Below are 16773 nucleotides of genomic sequence, written 5' to 3' on the forward strand. Positions count from 1 at the left end.
AAAATCTAGAATAAAACAAGCAGTTCTTTACATCAGTATGTTTGGGTGTGTCTGGCTTTTGGAAGCAACTGAATGAAACTACATAACCTGACACATTTAAGTAAGCTGCTTTCCCAGAAGCTAAATATCAATTCAGTAAATTCAAATTATCTCTCATCTAAACGCTAAATTCAAGAAGCTACACTGTCCTTCTTAGATGGTTACATGTTTTCTGTAGCATTCTTTTCCTATACAGTAACTACATTCTATACAGTAGATACGTTCCTATAGCAGTAGGCAACTACAATATGTAGCTACAGTACATAGATACATTCTTTCCCTGTGGTGGTATGTAGCTAACAAAAGAATCACCTTGATTTTCCTACACTTTGGATTGAAAAATAAGATGTGTGGTAAACAATCATAGTATTCTTGCCTGGAGAATCCCCATGGACAGAGGAGCCTGGCGGACTACAGTGCAGGGGGTCACAAAGAGTCGGACACGAATGAGCAACTAAGCACAGCACAGTTCAGATTTATTTCACGTTTTGCAATTACTTTATGTCAATCAGAAAACAGTATTAGTAACAATCAAGTTGAGATGGTGGTGACTATGCTGTCACTAAGCAGAACTATTGTCAGCCAAATGCTAAAGCGCTTTCGAAGAAAGCTATTCACTGTACATGGAAACCACCATGGTCTTAGGTTAATCATTTACATTTTTCACTTTTGCACGCTTGTGAGCCAAGCAGACTCAATGGTACTATCTTAAATGGCCTAAGATAAAATTTTGTTAGTCTGCTTGGGGAAAAGATTAGGTTCATCATCAAATATTAATATTCTTGGTATGAAAGCTAAATTGAGGCACTGTTCTTTCTTTCACTGGGAAAAATAAAAAAGCATTCCTTTGAATATTCATTCAGGTGTAAGGAACTGGATAAGGTACAGTGGTTTTTAGGATTAAGAAGTGTGCCTGGGAAGAGAAAGAGAAGTTAAAGTCTATGAAAGTCGAGAGGAATCAGAGTCATTCAAGCAACAAAAAGTATTTTTAATTTCTTGTGAGCAGTCCAGTCATGCGTAGCCGCTGGTCTGTATTTCATTTTTTAAAAGTCTGGTGGTGCCGCAAAGAAAGCCTTGTGGACAAACCCCAGACCTACTCCATGGTCTGTGATACTTCTATAAGCCATGCTATTTTAACAGGTAAATACAAATCTAAAAAGATATTTAAAAATTTTTGTTCTCTGATGCCAAAAAGGAATGAGAACTCCCCCTGCCCCCACTTTTTCACAAAACATTTTCTTTTAAAACTTGTAATTTAAATCCTTTTTCTCCGTTTTGGAGATGTGTGCTAATATTTTGTAAAAAGTGAATAAACCTTCTGCCAGTTTTCTATCCCAGGACTGTCTTCTGGGGGCAGGGCTGTTGGAGCCACTTTGAAATGTGAACATTTCGGGGCTACTTTGTCGTCCTGACACTGGGAGTTTAGCCTAAGGGCGTGGCTCCAGGTAGTAACTTTCTGTTTGTCACAAAGATATGAAAAGTTTTAATTTCTTTTGGATACAGACAGTTAACATGTCAAGAATGGATCATATCTGCCTGGCTATATAAAAGGGTGAGAGGTCCTTGTCTCAGCAATCTCTTTAGTGACGTGCCTGTAATGTGCATCACAGTCTGATTTAATGCTGATTCAATAATTATCTGGGATTATCTGAGTTGGCAGGTGATTTTACTTTCAGTTATGTCTTCCCAAGGTGTTCCAAAACCAGATGAAGTAGGAGAATTTATCAGGAGGTCTTACAGTTACCCAGAAAGAGAGCTATTGCTATCTTTGTTTTAACAAGGGGTGAAGCTGAAACATAAATAAAGGGAGGGCGCTGTGAGTCAGTGGCAGAAAGAGGAATGGACCAGCAGTTTAAACTTAGATTCTGAATGAAGAGGAGAAAGTAAACACAGAAATGCCTCATTTCTTCCCCCACATAATTTAGTCTGATTTTCAAGTTAAGTGAACCAGCTTGCCCTACAGGTCCATGGACTATAATGCTGTGTCATTTTCAAGGGTGGTCACCCGTGGAGCATAATCATGTAATCCCGGTTCTCGCACAAATTCAGACAAGGTCAAGGAATCAGATTTAACTCCACTATGACCTTTTCGCTCTAAAAATAAGCCAATATTGTCTCTATAGGGAAGGCGGATGGAGCGTGTGAATAATGGCTCTTCAATTCCCAGCAGCTTCCGGGTATGCCGAGAAATTACCTGTAATGCAAGGATAGCTTTTTAATGGGAATTTCCTGAAAATACAACTATAACTGAGTAAGTTTTACTTAGTTTCATAGACCTCTTGAATGCTAACCCCTCAAGCTAGTTCTATGAGGAAATAAAACTATGACAGTGAGGCCTGGCGTGCTGTGATTCATGGGGTCGCAGAGTCGGACACGACTGAGCGACTGAACTGAACTGAGCTGAAAGGTTTCCCACCCTGGCATTATCAAAACACATTTCTTAAATGTGATTTATCTTTCTAAAAGTACCACTTAAAGATGTTTCTAGGCCCTTGGATCAAATAGGCACAGATGGGTTCATTTCTCTTTTTTTTGGCTGAGCGATCTGACCAACAATATGAGCAGATAATATGTTCAGATTAGGAGCCATAACTTTCTCTAGGAAGGTTAATAAATAACTTGTCTATAAGGGGCTCAGTTAATAGTCAACTAAGAAAAAAATCATTACTCAAATAGTTATTCAATGCATTGGACTGGAAATAAATCTCAAACACTGAAAACCAGACATTAAAATTCCAGTTAAAATTTATTAGTGCTTATACTTGTATATTTTTTAAAAAATACTTTTGCCAGAATTTTCAATGTCTCTAAAATATAATTGGTATTCACTGAGTACCATGCCACTTGATATGCTCCATTAAACTGTCACTGCACTTTCAAAGTCTAGTTTTAATTGTAGATCTGCTATAACATTGCTATTTGAATTCATATTCTGCCTCTGGGTGAGAATGTAGTCCATGAGACTGCTGGTAGAACACAGTCAAAGGAGTATGTGGAATGAATTTGCATTTGTTTAAAAATGCTGACCATAGTTACAAGACTATAAAATTCACAGCACAGATATTTCTAAGCCTGATGCAAAACTGCCCATAAAGTGCATTTTAGATAAGTAAGATAACTTTCTTCTCAAATCTGACTTAAGTTGGAGTTGTTCAGACTCTAGGGATGGTTGTAGGTAAAAGACAGAGTCTATATCATTGCCTTGCATTCCCAGTAGGAATACTAATTGAGGTCTGTAGCCACTGAGGTTTCAAGATTCAAAAGACAAACACAGAGGCGTTCCTTAAGCTGAGTTCCAATTAGACATGAAAGGAATGGAGGAATAGGAAATCATCATTAGAATAACAGTAATAACTGATGCAGGGAAGATACATTGATGAATGCTAAAATTATGGGCAAAGCTTTAAGGTGAAACAGGTAATTTGCATAGCCTCGAACTACCTCCCCCAGTATGTTTAATACTGTGGTGCTTACTCTAAGTCTGTACTGTGCTTAGCCGCTCAGCTCTGTCCAACTCTGCGACCCCACGGACCATAGTCTACTAGGCTCCTCTGTCCATGGATTCTCCAGGCAAGCATGGAGTGGGTTGCCAAGCCTTCCTCCAGGGGATCTTCCCGAGCCAGGGATTGAACCCAGGTCTGCCACACTGCCTGCAGATCCCTCACACCCTCCAGGAGGGGGAGCTTCATTCTCTTCCCTTGACTGCGGGCTGGACTCAGTAACTCACTTTTGGTGAAGAGAGTATGAAAGAGAAACACAGTAAGTGTGGTGAAGAAACTTGCAGACGCCACCTTAACCCAGTGACCAAAGCCAACGTCTCCAGTAACAGAGAATGTCAGTGCCATGTACTCCCTGCCATGATTAAATGAGATCATCATCTCTGTGATGGCTTCCCCACAAAGTGTAATTTCATGGGAAACATGAGACAAACTGAGGGAAATCTACAAAATACCAGGCTGCTACTCCTCAAAGTGTCAAGGTCATGAAAGACAAAGAAAGATCAACAATCTGTCCTATATTGGAGAAGACCAAGGAAACAGGACAGCTAAATGCAATCTCCAACTGGATCTTGGAAGAGAAAAGGACATCAGTGGGAGAACTGTAGAAGTCTGCATAAAGTCCAAAGTTGGTTTAATAGTTCTGTGCTGGTGTTCATTTCTTTGTTTTGATAAAGGTATCCTGATTACATAAGATGTTAACATTAGGGGAAACAGGGTTAAGAGTACATGGGAACTCTCTGTACTATCTTTGCAACTGTTCTGTAAAACTAAAATTACTTGAAAATTAAAAAAAAATTTTTTTCATTTAGTGACAATTGCTGACATGTTGTTGACATGAGTTGTGCTATTTAAGCAGCTTGCAACAAGGCAGGTGTAGTAAAATTACTGAGATATTATAAAGCTGATAGGGCTCTACTTTGACATATACAATCAGGCATATAAAAGGGATGTGCAGTTCATCTGTTCTTCTCCAAATATTTGTCACAGAGTTATCTGTTATTCACTTGGAGTGAATGGTTGAAAATATTTTGAGAAATATTTTTTTAAGACAGAAAGCTAAAGTAAATGCAGTGCTATCTTGTCTATTAATAGCTTGTCCCTAGAATAAGTAGGGACAAGAAAAGGACAATATAGAAATATTTTCTCCTTCTTACCAAAGGAGTGCATCACTACAAATGGGAAACACAGGAGAGCAGTTTCCAGAGCTCTCTTGGCCAGGGAAGAAGAATTAGTGCTTCTTTTCTTCTGCACTCCTCCCAGTCTAACCTATACATTAGCTCTTCTCTAGTCATCTTAGTATGTACTAGGAAGGATAAAGGGAAAGGTGAGTTATTTCTGTAGGGGAAGTATGAGTAGTTGCAAAGTTATGAAAGTAAAAAGGAAGTTGAAGAGAACAGAAACTGGCCATGAATTAACTTCAAGGCTTATAAATGGGGCTTCCCTGGTGGCTCAGACGGTAAAGCGTCTGCCTGCAACGTGGGAGATCTGGGTTCGATCCCTGGGTCGGGAATATCTCCTGGAGAAGGAAATGGCAACCCACTCCAGTATTCTTGCCTGGAGAATTCCATGGACAGAGGAGCCTAGCAGGCTATAATACATGGGGTCCCAAAGAGTCGGACACGACTGAGCGACTTCACTTCACTTATAAATGGGAAGCACAGTTTACATGTGATCCAATTTCTTAGCAGCCATGTCCAAAATCTGTACACTCAAGCAACCTGTCCTGACTTCTCCCAATCTCTAATGCCTGTGAACGATGATAACTGAGAGTTGGCATGAGAAAGATAACTACATTGCTTAAGTGTTGTTATGAGATAAAACTGTGGATATACCATACTAGTGCTATAATTACAATGGTGGGATAACAAACGCTTAGTATATCAGTAAGGACGGTATCTGTGGTGTGCTTAAGGTCACGTTTGAACTCTAAAAAGTTCCCTGTATCATAGTGTATAATTAGCTTTTTTTACGTGGACCTGTCAAGCAAAGCTTATCTAACATACCTGTATGAATATCTTGATCTTTGTTACCCTAGTAATTTCAAGAAGAGCCTATATTTGTCTACTGACTTTGATAATAAGTATTCCAAAGTTTGTTTATTCAAACTTCTTGGAATATAAGGAGACTACTGGGTTCATCGTTTACTCTTGAGGATTTCAGAAGATATTTAAGACCTCTTGCTTCTTGCAAGACTAGAAAAAGCATAATTAGAATTTTTATTATTCACACTGATATTATACTTTTGGAATGAAAATGTCAAGGAAAGCAAAATGACTTGGCAGACTCAACACTGTCTCATGATGAAAAGTTGAAGTTTTGGTATTTTAATGTTTTAGGAATTTATATTACAAGTTACTGTACCAGTGCATTTTTGCAAAACTTTTGCAAAAACTTTTGCATTTCTGTTCCTTATTTTTATTTAGAAAATTGAGTACATTATATACATAAGTAGAAATTAGAGCTCATAAAAATGGTTGTATTATTTTTGAACATAAAAAGGATAAGATATTTGCCTGGTTCAGTTCAGTCGCTCAGTCCTGTCCGACTCTTTGCGACCCCATGAATCACAGCACGCCAGGCCTCCCTGTCCATCACCAACTCCCGGAGTTCACTCAAAACTCACGTCCATCGAGTTGGTGATGCCATCCAGCCATCTCATTCTCTGTCGTCCCCTTCTCCTCCTGCCCCCAATCCCTCCCAGCATCAGAGTCTTTTCCAGTGAGTCAACTCTTCGCATGAGGTGGCCAAAGTATTGGAGTTTCAGCTTTAGCATTAGTCCTTCCAATGAACACCCACGACTGATCTCCTTTACCTGGTAGTACTTGGTAGCTACATGAAAGCATGATTGTAATTAATAATTTGTAATAAGTTGCCCTTTTCTATATTATGTATATGTGGGTTCACAGTTACAAAATTATTCATTTAAAGAGGCAATATTAAAAAAAGAGGCAATATAGTGTAGTGGTTTAAATAGAGCATGGACTGGGATATTACACAGAATATATTTGAATCCTAGCTCTTATTATCTGAATGATTTTGGGTAAGTTGCTTCACTTTTCTGGCCTCAGTTTTCTCTTGTGTAAATGGGGATTAAATGAAGTAATAGATGTATGGTGTCCAACATACAGTAAAAACTCAGAGAGGATAGTTATCTATCAATAACTAGTACAAGGGGCTAAATGTTCACTTAGGACTATGTATTTAACAATTTAAAGGATTTCTTTATATCTTGTTGTCAGAAAAAGGACTTTATGTATTAACAAGGATAATTTTCTTACTTTCTAAATCATATGACTTATGGGATTATATCGTTCTGGGGACTGATCAAGAGTTGCCTAGGGGAAAACTCTTTGGCAGTCCAGTGGTTAGTACTCTGTGCTATTGCTGATGAGAACCTGGGTTTAATCCTTGGCCAGGGAACTCAGATCCTGCAAGCCATGTGGCGTGGCCAGAAAATAAATAAAACTCACCAAATTCCCCTTGGGTGGGGAAAAAGAAAAGAAAAAAGGAGTCACCTAGGAAACAAATTCCAGGGCCTACTCGAGACCTAATGAATCAAAAGTTCTGGAGCCTGGAACCCAGGAATCTTTTTTTTTTTAAATCTCATTTGATTCCAAAGCTTATCTAAGATTGAGAACCACCAAGGCAGAGCATTTATGGGCAAAAGTGTAATGAATGAAACCACTGGTATGTTGAGATGGGAGGTATTCAAGCAAAGGTTAGAAATGAGCTTATGTATGGGAAGTTTTGTACACTACAAAACACTATACATGGAGGGTACTGTGATGCAAAGATAATCATGGACTGTTGGTGCTGGAGAGATCTTAGGAAACTGAGGTCCAGAGAGGTTAATGTAACTTGTTTCAAAGTTAGGGAGTAGAGCAAGCAAAACGCGTATGGTGGGTTTTTGTTGTTTTAGTGCCATATGGGTGTTAGAGACATAAAATGCAAGATAGCTTTGGAGGTGAGGCTACCATGGTCTGGGAAGATTGGGAAAAATTTCCTGGGGAGATGAGAATTGACTGGGGTCATGAAGGATGACTAAGATTCATAGTAGTCATGCAGGGGGAGGGGGAACTGAGCAAAGATGTATTAATAAGAGGAGGAATGCATGAGACAGGTTTGTGAGGGTGTGAGCTTGACCTGTGCGGCTGGAGCAGGAGATTCATGGTGGTGGGAGAACACCTGTGGAGGATCCTGAATCCTAAGCTAAGGAGTTGTGTGTGTGCTCAGTCGCTCAGTCGTGTCCGACTCTTTGCGACCCCATGGACTGCAGCCCGCCAGGCTCCTCTGTCCATGGGGATTCTCCAGGCAAGAATACTGGAGTGGGTTGCCAAGCCCTCCTCCGGTGGAATCTTCCCAACCCAGGGATTGAACCCTGGTCTCTCGCATTGCTGGAGGATTCTTCACCATCTGAGCCACAAGGGAAGCCCACCACTGTGAAGCTAAGGAGTTGAGACTATCTAAAGAAGGCTTCTGAGGAGAATACTGTGTAAATGGTTGGAAAGCGACAGTCTAAAATCAGGGCCCTTGAATCCAAAGGGCCTATGCTGTGCTATGTTGCTTCAGCTGTGTCCAATTCTATTGTGACCCTATTGTAAACCTACCAGGCTCCTCTGTCCATGGGATTCTCCAGGCAAGATTCCTGGACCAGGTCGCTATGCCCTCTTCCAGGGGATCTTCCCGACCCAGGGACTAAACCCATGTCTCTTGTGTCTTGTGCACTGGCAGGTGGGTTCTTTACCACTAGCACTACCTGGAAAGCCCCCAAAGGGCCTATAGACAGAGGCTAAAAGCAGGATACTGGAATGTTGTGTATATTCTAGTAAAGGTCTGATAAAGGTCTGAACAAGTGGGAATGGAGAAAACCAGATGCTAAATGAGGAGAGACAGTTCTTGGGATCTTTGTGGGGGGATCAAAGGAAAGAGTGGAAGCAACTACTTTGAGCCTGGGGGACTGGGAGTACAACACCACTGGCAGAAATCGAAGGCCAGGTTGGAATAAAAGGAGGTTGGTTTGAGATAGATGGTAGTACTGCTGCAGTGCTCTATCAGGAAACCACGTACAACTCACCTTCATGTCCTCGAAATCTGTTATCCCCATCTGAGGGAGGTTTGAGCAGTTTACATGTATGAGTTTTCGGCCACTGATGAAGTTTGTGGTAAAACACTCCTGTCAGTACAATGAGAACGTCACTCAAAAGATGGATGGCAAATACAGGAAGAAAAAGCAAGAAAGAGAGAGGGAGGAGGGAAGGAAGGAAAGAGGCTAGGAGGGAGGAATACATAAATCATGTTTGTTGCTAGTGCTGTACTGAAAAAAAATAATTGTAATAATCCTAATAATCCTACATATCTCAAACTCTTGATTAAACTTCATACTGCTGCTTATTTTTCTCTTTTTGGTATGATACAACCAGTGCTTCTTTCTTACCTGAACCACATTTTTAAGTACAGAAGTATCGAACATTTCAGATCTTGTGTTGTTTATAGTAGCCTAAGAACATAGTTGGCAGTAAAATAAGAGGATTCACTCCATTTTAAAAAGAAAACTAGTCTTGGTTAATTGGCTATACAAATTAGTACTGGTGGGTGATTTCAATACATATAACACATTTGGGGTAGATACTGACAATGCAAGTTCAAGTTAAGGGAGCTGCTAATAAAAACAAAGTATCAAAAAGTCTACCTCAGGGACTTCCCTGGTAGTCCATCCAGTGGTTGGGAGTCCACCTTCTGGTGTGGGGGATGGATGCAGGTTCCATCCCTGGTCGGGGAGTCGGGATCTCACAAGCTACGGAGCAGTTACCAAGTTCATGAGCTGCAATGAAGACCCACTGCAGCCAAAAAAAAATTAAAAAAAGAAAAACCCCAATCGAAAAAAATCTACCATAGATGAAATCTTTTTAGGAATACAGATTTCTATGAAAAAAAGCCTACATAAATTAGTCAAGGATTAGTCAAGGATTGTAGAGAAGTATAATCACTATGATGAATAGGAAAAACAAATGTGACCTTTCCCTCCTCTCCCAATATAAGAATATATGTATATATCAGTGGAAAGGCCAAAATTAAAATCCAAGTTACCTCTACCATCGTCCATGCCTGTCCTACACTTCTTCCAGTGAAGATGCAAAATCTCAGGGAAGGATGGAGGGATAAGAAGTAAAGGAATGAGGGTATGTAACACACATACACAAAAATGTTATTTTTGTGTACCTGATATTGAGGGAAGCCTAGCTGGCAAATCCACTTGGCAACTTTTTCTGGGCTCCACTGAAGATACTCAAATTGTAGATCAGAATTTTTTTCTGGCTGGGTGTCTCTATCTTTATATACCAGTTTCATTGACTCTAGGGGCAGATCTTGGTTTTCACCAGAGGACTCTTTTACATCCCTCTGAGACTCAGAGAAAAAGGAGTAGAATTCATAATTGGTATCAGAAAGCTGGAACAGATTTTGGAGTTCTTTAGAAAACTCATAATCTGTATTCACTGAGTCTACTTCACTTATGGGAAGAGGCTCTAATACATAGTCTTTTGAAACTTTAGTTTCTTTTATTAACAACTTTCCTATTGGATAGTCAGAGTACTCGGGCTCATCCCTGTTGACAGAATGTTTAAATTTGATTGCTTCTGGCCTATCTTCCTTGGCAAATTCTACAGGTGTCTCTCTTTTAAGTAGTTGTCTGGTTTTATCCAGTAACTCTACATCTATCTCCCTAGTTGGCTCTATTTGTGTCTTCTCTTGCACCTCTAGTTTGATCTTCTGTGGTGGCACTTGACCTGTTTCTTCAGTTTTCTCTGGTTCTTTCTTTGGAAACTCTGCTTTAGTTTGTTCAGGGGGCTCTGGACCTTTCTCCTGAGTTGATTTTCTTAGTGTCTCCTCTGATCTGAACTTCCGTGATGGTGTTAGATCTGTCTCTTCGGTTGACTTTTTACGCTTATCTTTTTGATCTGCTGGTTTGGTGTCCTCTGGTGGCTTTAGAACTCTCTCTTCAGTTGACTTACTTGGTGTCTCCTCCTGAACTTCGGGTGTGGTCTTTCCTGATGGCTCTGTAACTGTTTCCTCAATTGGTTTTCTTGACTTTTCCTCAGAAAACTCTGATTCGATCTCTTTTAATGGCTCTGGAGTTTTTTCTTGTGTTTCCTCAGTGGCTGTATTCGGTTTCTCTTCTGGAAACTCTGGTTTGGCCTGCTCAGGGGACTCTGTCCTTTTCTCTGGTGACTTACTTTGTATTTCCTCTGGATTCTCTGATGTGCTCACCTTTGGTGGCTGTTGATCTGCCTCTTCAATTGATTTTCTTGGTTTCTCACTTGGAGATTCTGGTTTGGTCGGCTCTGTAGGTTCTAGACCTGTCTTTTCATATTGCTCTCTGAGTGACTCCTCTGGAACCTCTGGTTTGCTCTCTTCTACGGGTACATCCTCAGGTACATCCTCAGGAACATCCGGTTTGGCTTCCTCCTCTGGTTCTTCATGCTTTCTGTCCACAGGGATTTGCAAATCCTTGAAAAGCTCTCTTTCTATCTGTCCAAAAGCCTCTGATTTTACCTCTAGGGGAATCCCTAGTTCAACCTCGCTGAAAAGGTCTATCCTGAACTTGTCGGGAACCTCTTCCTCCGACGTCCAGGTTAGTTTTAGGTGCAGAGGCACATCTTCAGCAGTCTCTGGTGTCTTCTCTTTGAAGGCCTCTTCCTCTGTCTCTGGCTCTTGGTCAATCTCTACGGGAATTTCTGGGCCTGCCTCTGCCACGCTGCCTGGTTCGATATCTTCGGTCACCTGAAGAAACTGACGTTTCGGTCTCTCAGTCTTCAGGTCTTCATTTTCATCAGAGGGGGAATCGTAATCTTCTGGGACTTCAGCCATGACGCAGATTAGCCGTCGCGCCCAGGCCGCCTAGCAACTCCAACTTCCGATAGCGTCTCTATGGAGACCACGACTTCCGGCCAGGTCTCAAGGAATCTTCCTCCTCCCCGGGTTTTGTTTCTTCTTTCAAGCACTGACTAAAAATCTGCCATGGCTGACTGAACTGAACCCCACCCCGCCCCCCGAGCCCGGGTCGCCAGCCTCCGCTGACCAGAGCTCCCCCGAGCGCGCGGCCGGGGGCGCGCGGCCTCTTCCGGCCCGCGGGCTCCGCTCGGCTCTTCGCGGCGGAGCTCGGCCTTCGGCTGTTTCCGGAGCTCCCGGCGGCGGGCGGCAGCGGCGCTGCGGGCGCGGGCTGCAGATGTCGGACCCGCGGGCGGCTGAGGGGCCGGGCGTGTGGAGCCCCGCAGCCCGCCGAGGGCCGGCGCGCGGCCTCGGGGACGACCCGGGAGTGGAGGGGAGCCAGGCGGCCGCCTCAGGTACGCAAGGCCGGGCGCCGGCGGGTGCGTGCCGCCGGCCTCGGGGCCCCGCGCTTTGGCGCAAGGCGAGCTCCGTCCCGCGATGCCTGGAGGAGCGGACCGGCCTGGGGGGGCGCCCCTTCGCGCGCGGAGCCTTCGCCTCGGCTCCTGCCCGGGCCGCGACCCTCCTGCGCCCAGCACCCCCATCCCGGCTGCTGCCATCCTCCGGGCTTGCTCTTCGCTCGAGATTATTTTCTACTTCTGTTTTCGAAATGCCTTAGTTCCTGCCCGCTTCCTTTTTAGATCAGCCCCGGTGGTAGTGACCGAGCTGCTGTGCCCCCGGCGGCTCTTCAGCCTTCAGCACACGCCCGCCCATCACTCCTGGGCTGCTGCCCCCCGACCCCGCCGCCCTGATCCTCACCTCCGTCTCAGGTCCTGACCTTCTTCCACGCGCCTCTCCGCCCCGCATCCGAAGAGGCAGCCTCGCCTTCTTCTCTCCAGAATCCCATTTGCTCTAGCCTCCTTCCCCCCGCCTCCACGCCCTGCACCTAGGCCCCCCGCGCCTCCCCTCGCATCCTTTTCTGTCCATCAAGAGTGGGCGAGATGAAAAGCAGAGTTGGAAGTTATGTAGGCTCTGGGGTCTCTTTGAATGAACATAGCGGCCAAGGCAGGAAATAGCGACCAAGTAGGAACGTTGGCGACCTCCGTCGTTCTCCGGGACCCTCTTCAGGAGACTTATCTCGTTTCTACCCACGCTAGTTTCCTCCCTGTGTATTGCTACCTTGTCAGTGTTCGAAGGCGAAAGTGTGCCGCGATTGCACTTTTACCTTTCACGTCTCCTTATCTCTACACGGAATGCAACTGAAAAGATGCTCCTTTGACATACAAAAGGGTAGGTGGGGAGAGAACTGGTCTCCCCGAGTAGCAAGTATGAATTAACTTTCCAGTTCTGAAATTAAAATCGACCCCATATAGTACAGGTGGTGCCTGGGTTGGAGGCTGAATCTTGGGCAAGTTATTTTTTCTATTTGTTTCCTCATCTATAAACTGAGGGCACTGTAGTACCTGCCTGAAACACTGCTGGGATGATTGCACAGACCAGTGTGTATGAGGCATTTGGTGCCTAGCCCAGGGTATGCACGATTACTGGTGTTACCCATTACTGTGAGAATAAGGTCTGTTTTTGCTCACCGAAACTCCACGTGCGGTCAGACGTGTTCTTGAATGCTCATCTCCCAGCATGGTGACTTTCCTTGTCTTTTTCTTCTGTCCTAAATAGCTCCCATTTCCTAATGGGCCAGAGTACTTAGGACACACACACACACAAACCCCTTTGAATCACCCAGCTTTTTCCTTTTCCTGTGACTTTATGTTCTCTTACTTTAAAATGTTTAACAATTTTTGGCTTTTTCCTTCTTATGAACTCTGATGCTTTGTAGTAAATCAGAAATATTAAGCCTACTTTCTGAAAGATTGAGCAAATGAACACTCAGAATGTCTCATTAACATCTGTCCCTTGCAGCTATCAATATTTATAAATTAAGGCTTTTTTTTACTTCCTCTTTAGATCTTTGTGGCAAATATACCCAAGCATTTTAAATATAAAGGCCTTAAGAATAGTCCAGAAATGTGTTGGAGGATAGTGGGTTTGTCTCTGAGTGTGTCTCCCCCCAGCCCACCCCTTGTAATTGGTTCCTGCATTCACATTTTCCTCCCAGGACTTGATAGAAATACTTATGATTACTTCCTTCCTCTTGCCCTCAGAAAGCAGGGTGAGTGTTGTTTTCTTTTATGTTGTGTAGGAGTTTGTTAGAAAATCCCATGGATGGAGGAGCCTGGTAGGCTGCAGTCCATGGGGTCACTAAGGGTTGGACACGACTGAGCGACTTCACTTTCACTTTTCACTTTCACACATTGGAGAAGGAAATGGCAACCCACTCCAGTGTTCTTGCCTGGAGAATCCCAGGGACGGGGGAGCCTGGTGTGCTTCCGTCTGTGGGGTCACACAGAGTCAGACAGGACTGAAGTGACTTAGCAGCAGCAGGGGTTTGTTTGTGTTCCAGAACAACCTCTTCTCCTTGAGGTAACATTTGTTACTAATAAAATAGCTAATAAGATAATAGTAATGAGAGCTTACACTAATTGAATGCTTACTCTGTGCCAGAATGTGGAAAAAGATTTCCTTGTATTATCTGACTTAATCCTGTCAACAGTCATTTCCTCCCCATTTTACAGAGCAAGCTACAGCTGAGAGGTTAACTTACTTGCCCAAGTTAGGTGTGGAGTTTTCACCATCTGTATGAAATTGTTACTTTATTTTGATGAAGTTCCCAATAGTTTATTTATTTTTTGGCCATTGATCAAGCATTGATATTCTCGGGCAGGTAATGGTCTTTGCCGTCAAAGGGTTTTTAGTTTGGTACGATGAGAGTGCCTAGGAAGAAAAATCAACAATTCAAAACTTCATATAATTGGGTGTCTTTTGTTGCAGTTATTTATGTGCGTACCCCCAAGAAGTCAGCTGGGGAGTGGAGATAGAGTCTCTGTTGTCTTTTTCTCTCCTGGAGCCCTTGATGCTGTGTCCTAGGCATTCTGGAAATGCTTGCCAGATTGTGAGACGAAGTCTCAACATACATAGAGATTTGAAGGAGCATCCACTGCGTATCAAGAATGTTCTTTAGTTTAAAGCAGTGGTTCTCAATCAGGAGAGATTTTGCCTCTCCTAGGGGACATTTTGGTTGTCACTTGGGTTGGGGAGGAGAGGAAGCGCCATTACTGAGATACTGAGACTCAGAAACTTCCATCCACGTATAGGAAAGAAGTAAAATATGAGTCGCTCAGTTGTGTCCAACTCTCTGTGACACCGTGAACTGTAGCCCACGAGGCTCCTCTGTCTGTGGGATTTTCTAGGCAAGAATACTGGAGTGGGTTGCCATCCCGTTCTCCAGGGGATCTTTCCAACCCAGGGATCGAACTGGGGTCTCCTGCTTTGCAGGCAGATTCTGTGCTGGGTGAGCCACCGGGTAAACATCGTCCAGTGCACAGGACTGTCCCCACCACAGAGAAGTACCTGGCCCCAGGCGTCAGTAGTGCTACTGTCGAGAAATCCTGAATTAGAGTTAAGCTGGGTTTCCAAAGCAGTGTGGACGGCATGCATTTGCCTTAGCTCAGAGGTGTGTAGGCTTGGGAGTAAACTCAGTACGCTGCTTCAAATTAGGAGTTTGATTGAATCCTTGTGCCGCCTTCCTCTGGAAAATGACCCAGTGAATAAGCAGTGGAGTAACCAGTAGAGACCTAAAAATGAAATCAAGAGGTTTCTGTCATCCTTTATTAGAGGGAAAAGTGCAGTAAGAAATGAGATTGGACATGCAGTTGTTACTGAATTAAGGGTTTAGATGTCTCAGTGTGTCTTATTCTGTCAAAGCAGGAGTTTATAATTATCCAGAATAACTGTGACTTGTTTTTTAAAAGTATTCTCGATAGAGACTACCATTTCAGGGTCTTCATATTTGTCAGCTGAGGTTTTGGTTATGAAGAATGTTGATGTTCTTCTGAACTAAGCTCTCCAGTGGTCATAGTGTTCTTGTTGCTTTATGAACTGTAATTATTTTTAATAGTCTTTTATTTGGGGCACCTGGGTCCTTCACTTCCCAAGAGGAGAGAGTGAGCACTCTATAGAGTGAAACTCTGATGCATATGTTACATCACTTAAGAATAGTTCTTTTCATTCTTTCATGGTTTGTTGGTTTGTTTGTTTGTTTTGTAGTTTAGGGAGCTTTAGGGAAAATAAAGGACAAAGTCTGTTATAACCTTGAAATGTTAGAGTAGAGTAGCAGTAGAACTTGGTCTGGTATATATGACCCTGAGAACTATCAACTCATGTAGACCGTCAAGGACTGCAAACAGGTCAGGTGAACTTGAATTTGTTTGTTATTCTTATGTAGGACTTAGAGCAGTGCAATAAGTCTTTCTGCAGTTTTGGAAATGTTGCTTATCTGTGGCTATTTCAATTTCAATTAAAATTTTAAAATTGGTGGTTATTGTGTTGGATGGAGCAAAAGAGTGGATGTCTATGCCAAAGAGTCCCTGTGGTTTTGGGGTTTCTGTTGTAGTTTTATATCAAAAGAGTATAGATTTCTTCTGCCTGTGGTTATTTCTTTTTTTTTTTTTTTTTAACAGCAGTTGTGTTTTTACGCTGTTGAGGTGGTCAATTTAGTCCCATCATAATTCTGTTTGTAACAGTACAACCGAGGTTTGTAATCTGTAATGACCATGGAGCGTGACCCACTCCCAAGGGCTAAAGAGAAACTGGATCACATGGACATGGTCTCTGGATTTGGTTGGACTCTAAACTCAGCTGGTTTCTTTTCATTTAAGCTTCTTGAGTCTATAGCCACATAACCTGCTTTTGGTTCCTCTGTAGTTGAGTCTAAGAGGCTAGGCTAATTATCTTTGCCGCCTGTTTAGTGAAGGGGAAGTCCTGTGAGACCTATTCTGAAGAACCCTGACCTGATATTCAAATACTTTAGAAAAAGCTGGCGTTTTGGTTCTCTTTGTAGAGAGAGTACAAAGTACACACTACATTTAAATCTGTAGCATGACCAGAATTTCTAAAACCTTATTCTGGTAACATAGAAAGAAAACATGTTTTTAAAATTGTCAGATATAAAATAAATTATTTTAAGAAAATTTCTTTTTTCCTTCTCACTTTTGCTTTAAAGGCCATCAATGCAAAATTGAGTTATTCTCTCTCTCTCTTTTTCTTTCTTAGTTTTTTGGTCTCACCGTAGGGCATGCAGGATTTTAGTTCCCCAACCAGGGATTGAACCTGTGTCCCCTGCAATGGAAGCTTGGAGACTTAACTGCTGGACTGCCAGGGAGGTCCCTGAAAATTGAGTTACTCTTTTTTAAAA

The 16773-nt window shown here is 42.7% G+C and overlaps 2 protein-coding genes across 2 annotated transcripts in view; one reads left to right on the forward strand and one right to left on the reverse strand.

Moving 5' to 3' along the window:
• Positions 1-472: 472 nt before the first annotated feature.
• Positions 473-11556, reverse strand: SAMD15 (sterile alpha motif domain containing 15). The gene is made up of 3 exons (XM_055435926.2): positions 9759-11556; positions 8614-8712; positions 473-2233 (listed from the first exon to the last, which is right to left on the reverse strand). The coding sequence occupies exons 1-3, from the start codon at positions 11403-11405 to the stop codon at positions 2012-2014; spliced, it is 1968 nt and encodes a 655-aa protein (XP_055291901.2). The 5' UTR covers positions 11406-11556; the 3' UTR covers positions 473-2011.
• The window catches only part of TMED8 (transmembrane p24 trafficking protein family member 8), a 38508-nt gene continuing 33230 nt past the window's right edge, over positions 11496-16773 (forward strand). The window contains exon 1 of the mRNA XM_055435927.2: positions 11496-11881. Within this exon, the coding sequence (XP_055291902.1) occupies positions 11764-11881 (118 nt within the window). The 5' untranslated portion in view covers positions 11496-11763. The remainder of the gene's footprint in view (positions 11882-16773) is intronic.

Source organism: Moschus berezovskii, chromosome 9, assembly GCF_049115385.1.
Source record: "Moschus berezovskii isolate FMDL1 chromosome 9, NW_MosBer_1.0, whole genome shotgun sequence".
Taxonomy (NCBI): domain Eukaryota; kingdom Metazoa; phylum Chordata; class Mammalia; order Artiodactyla; family Moschidae; genus Moschus; species Moschus berezovskii.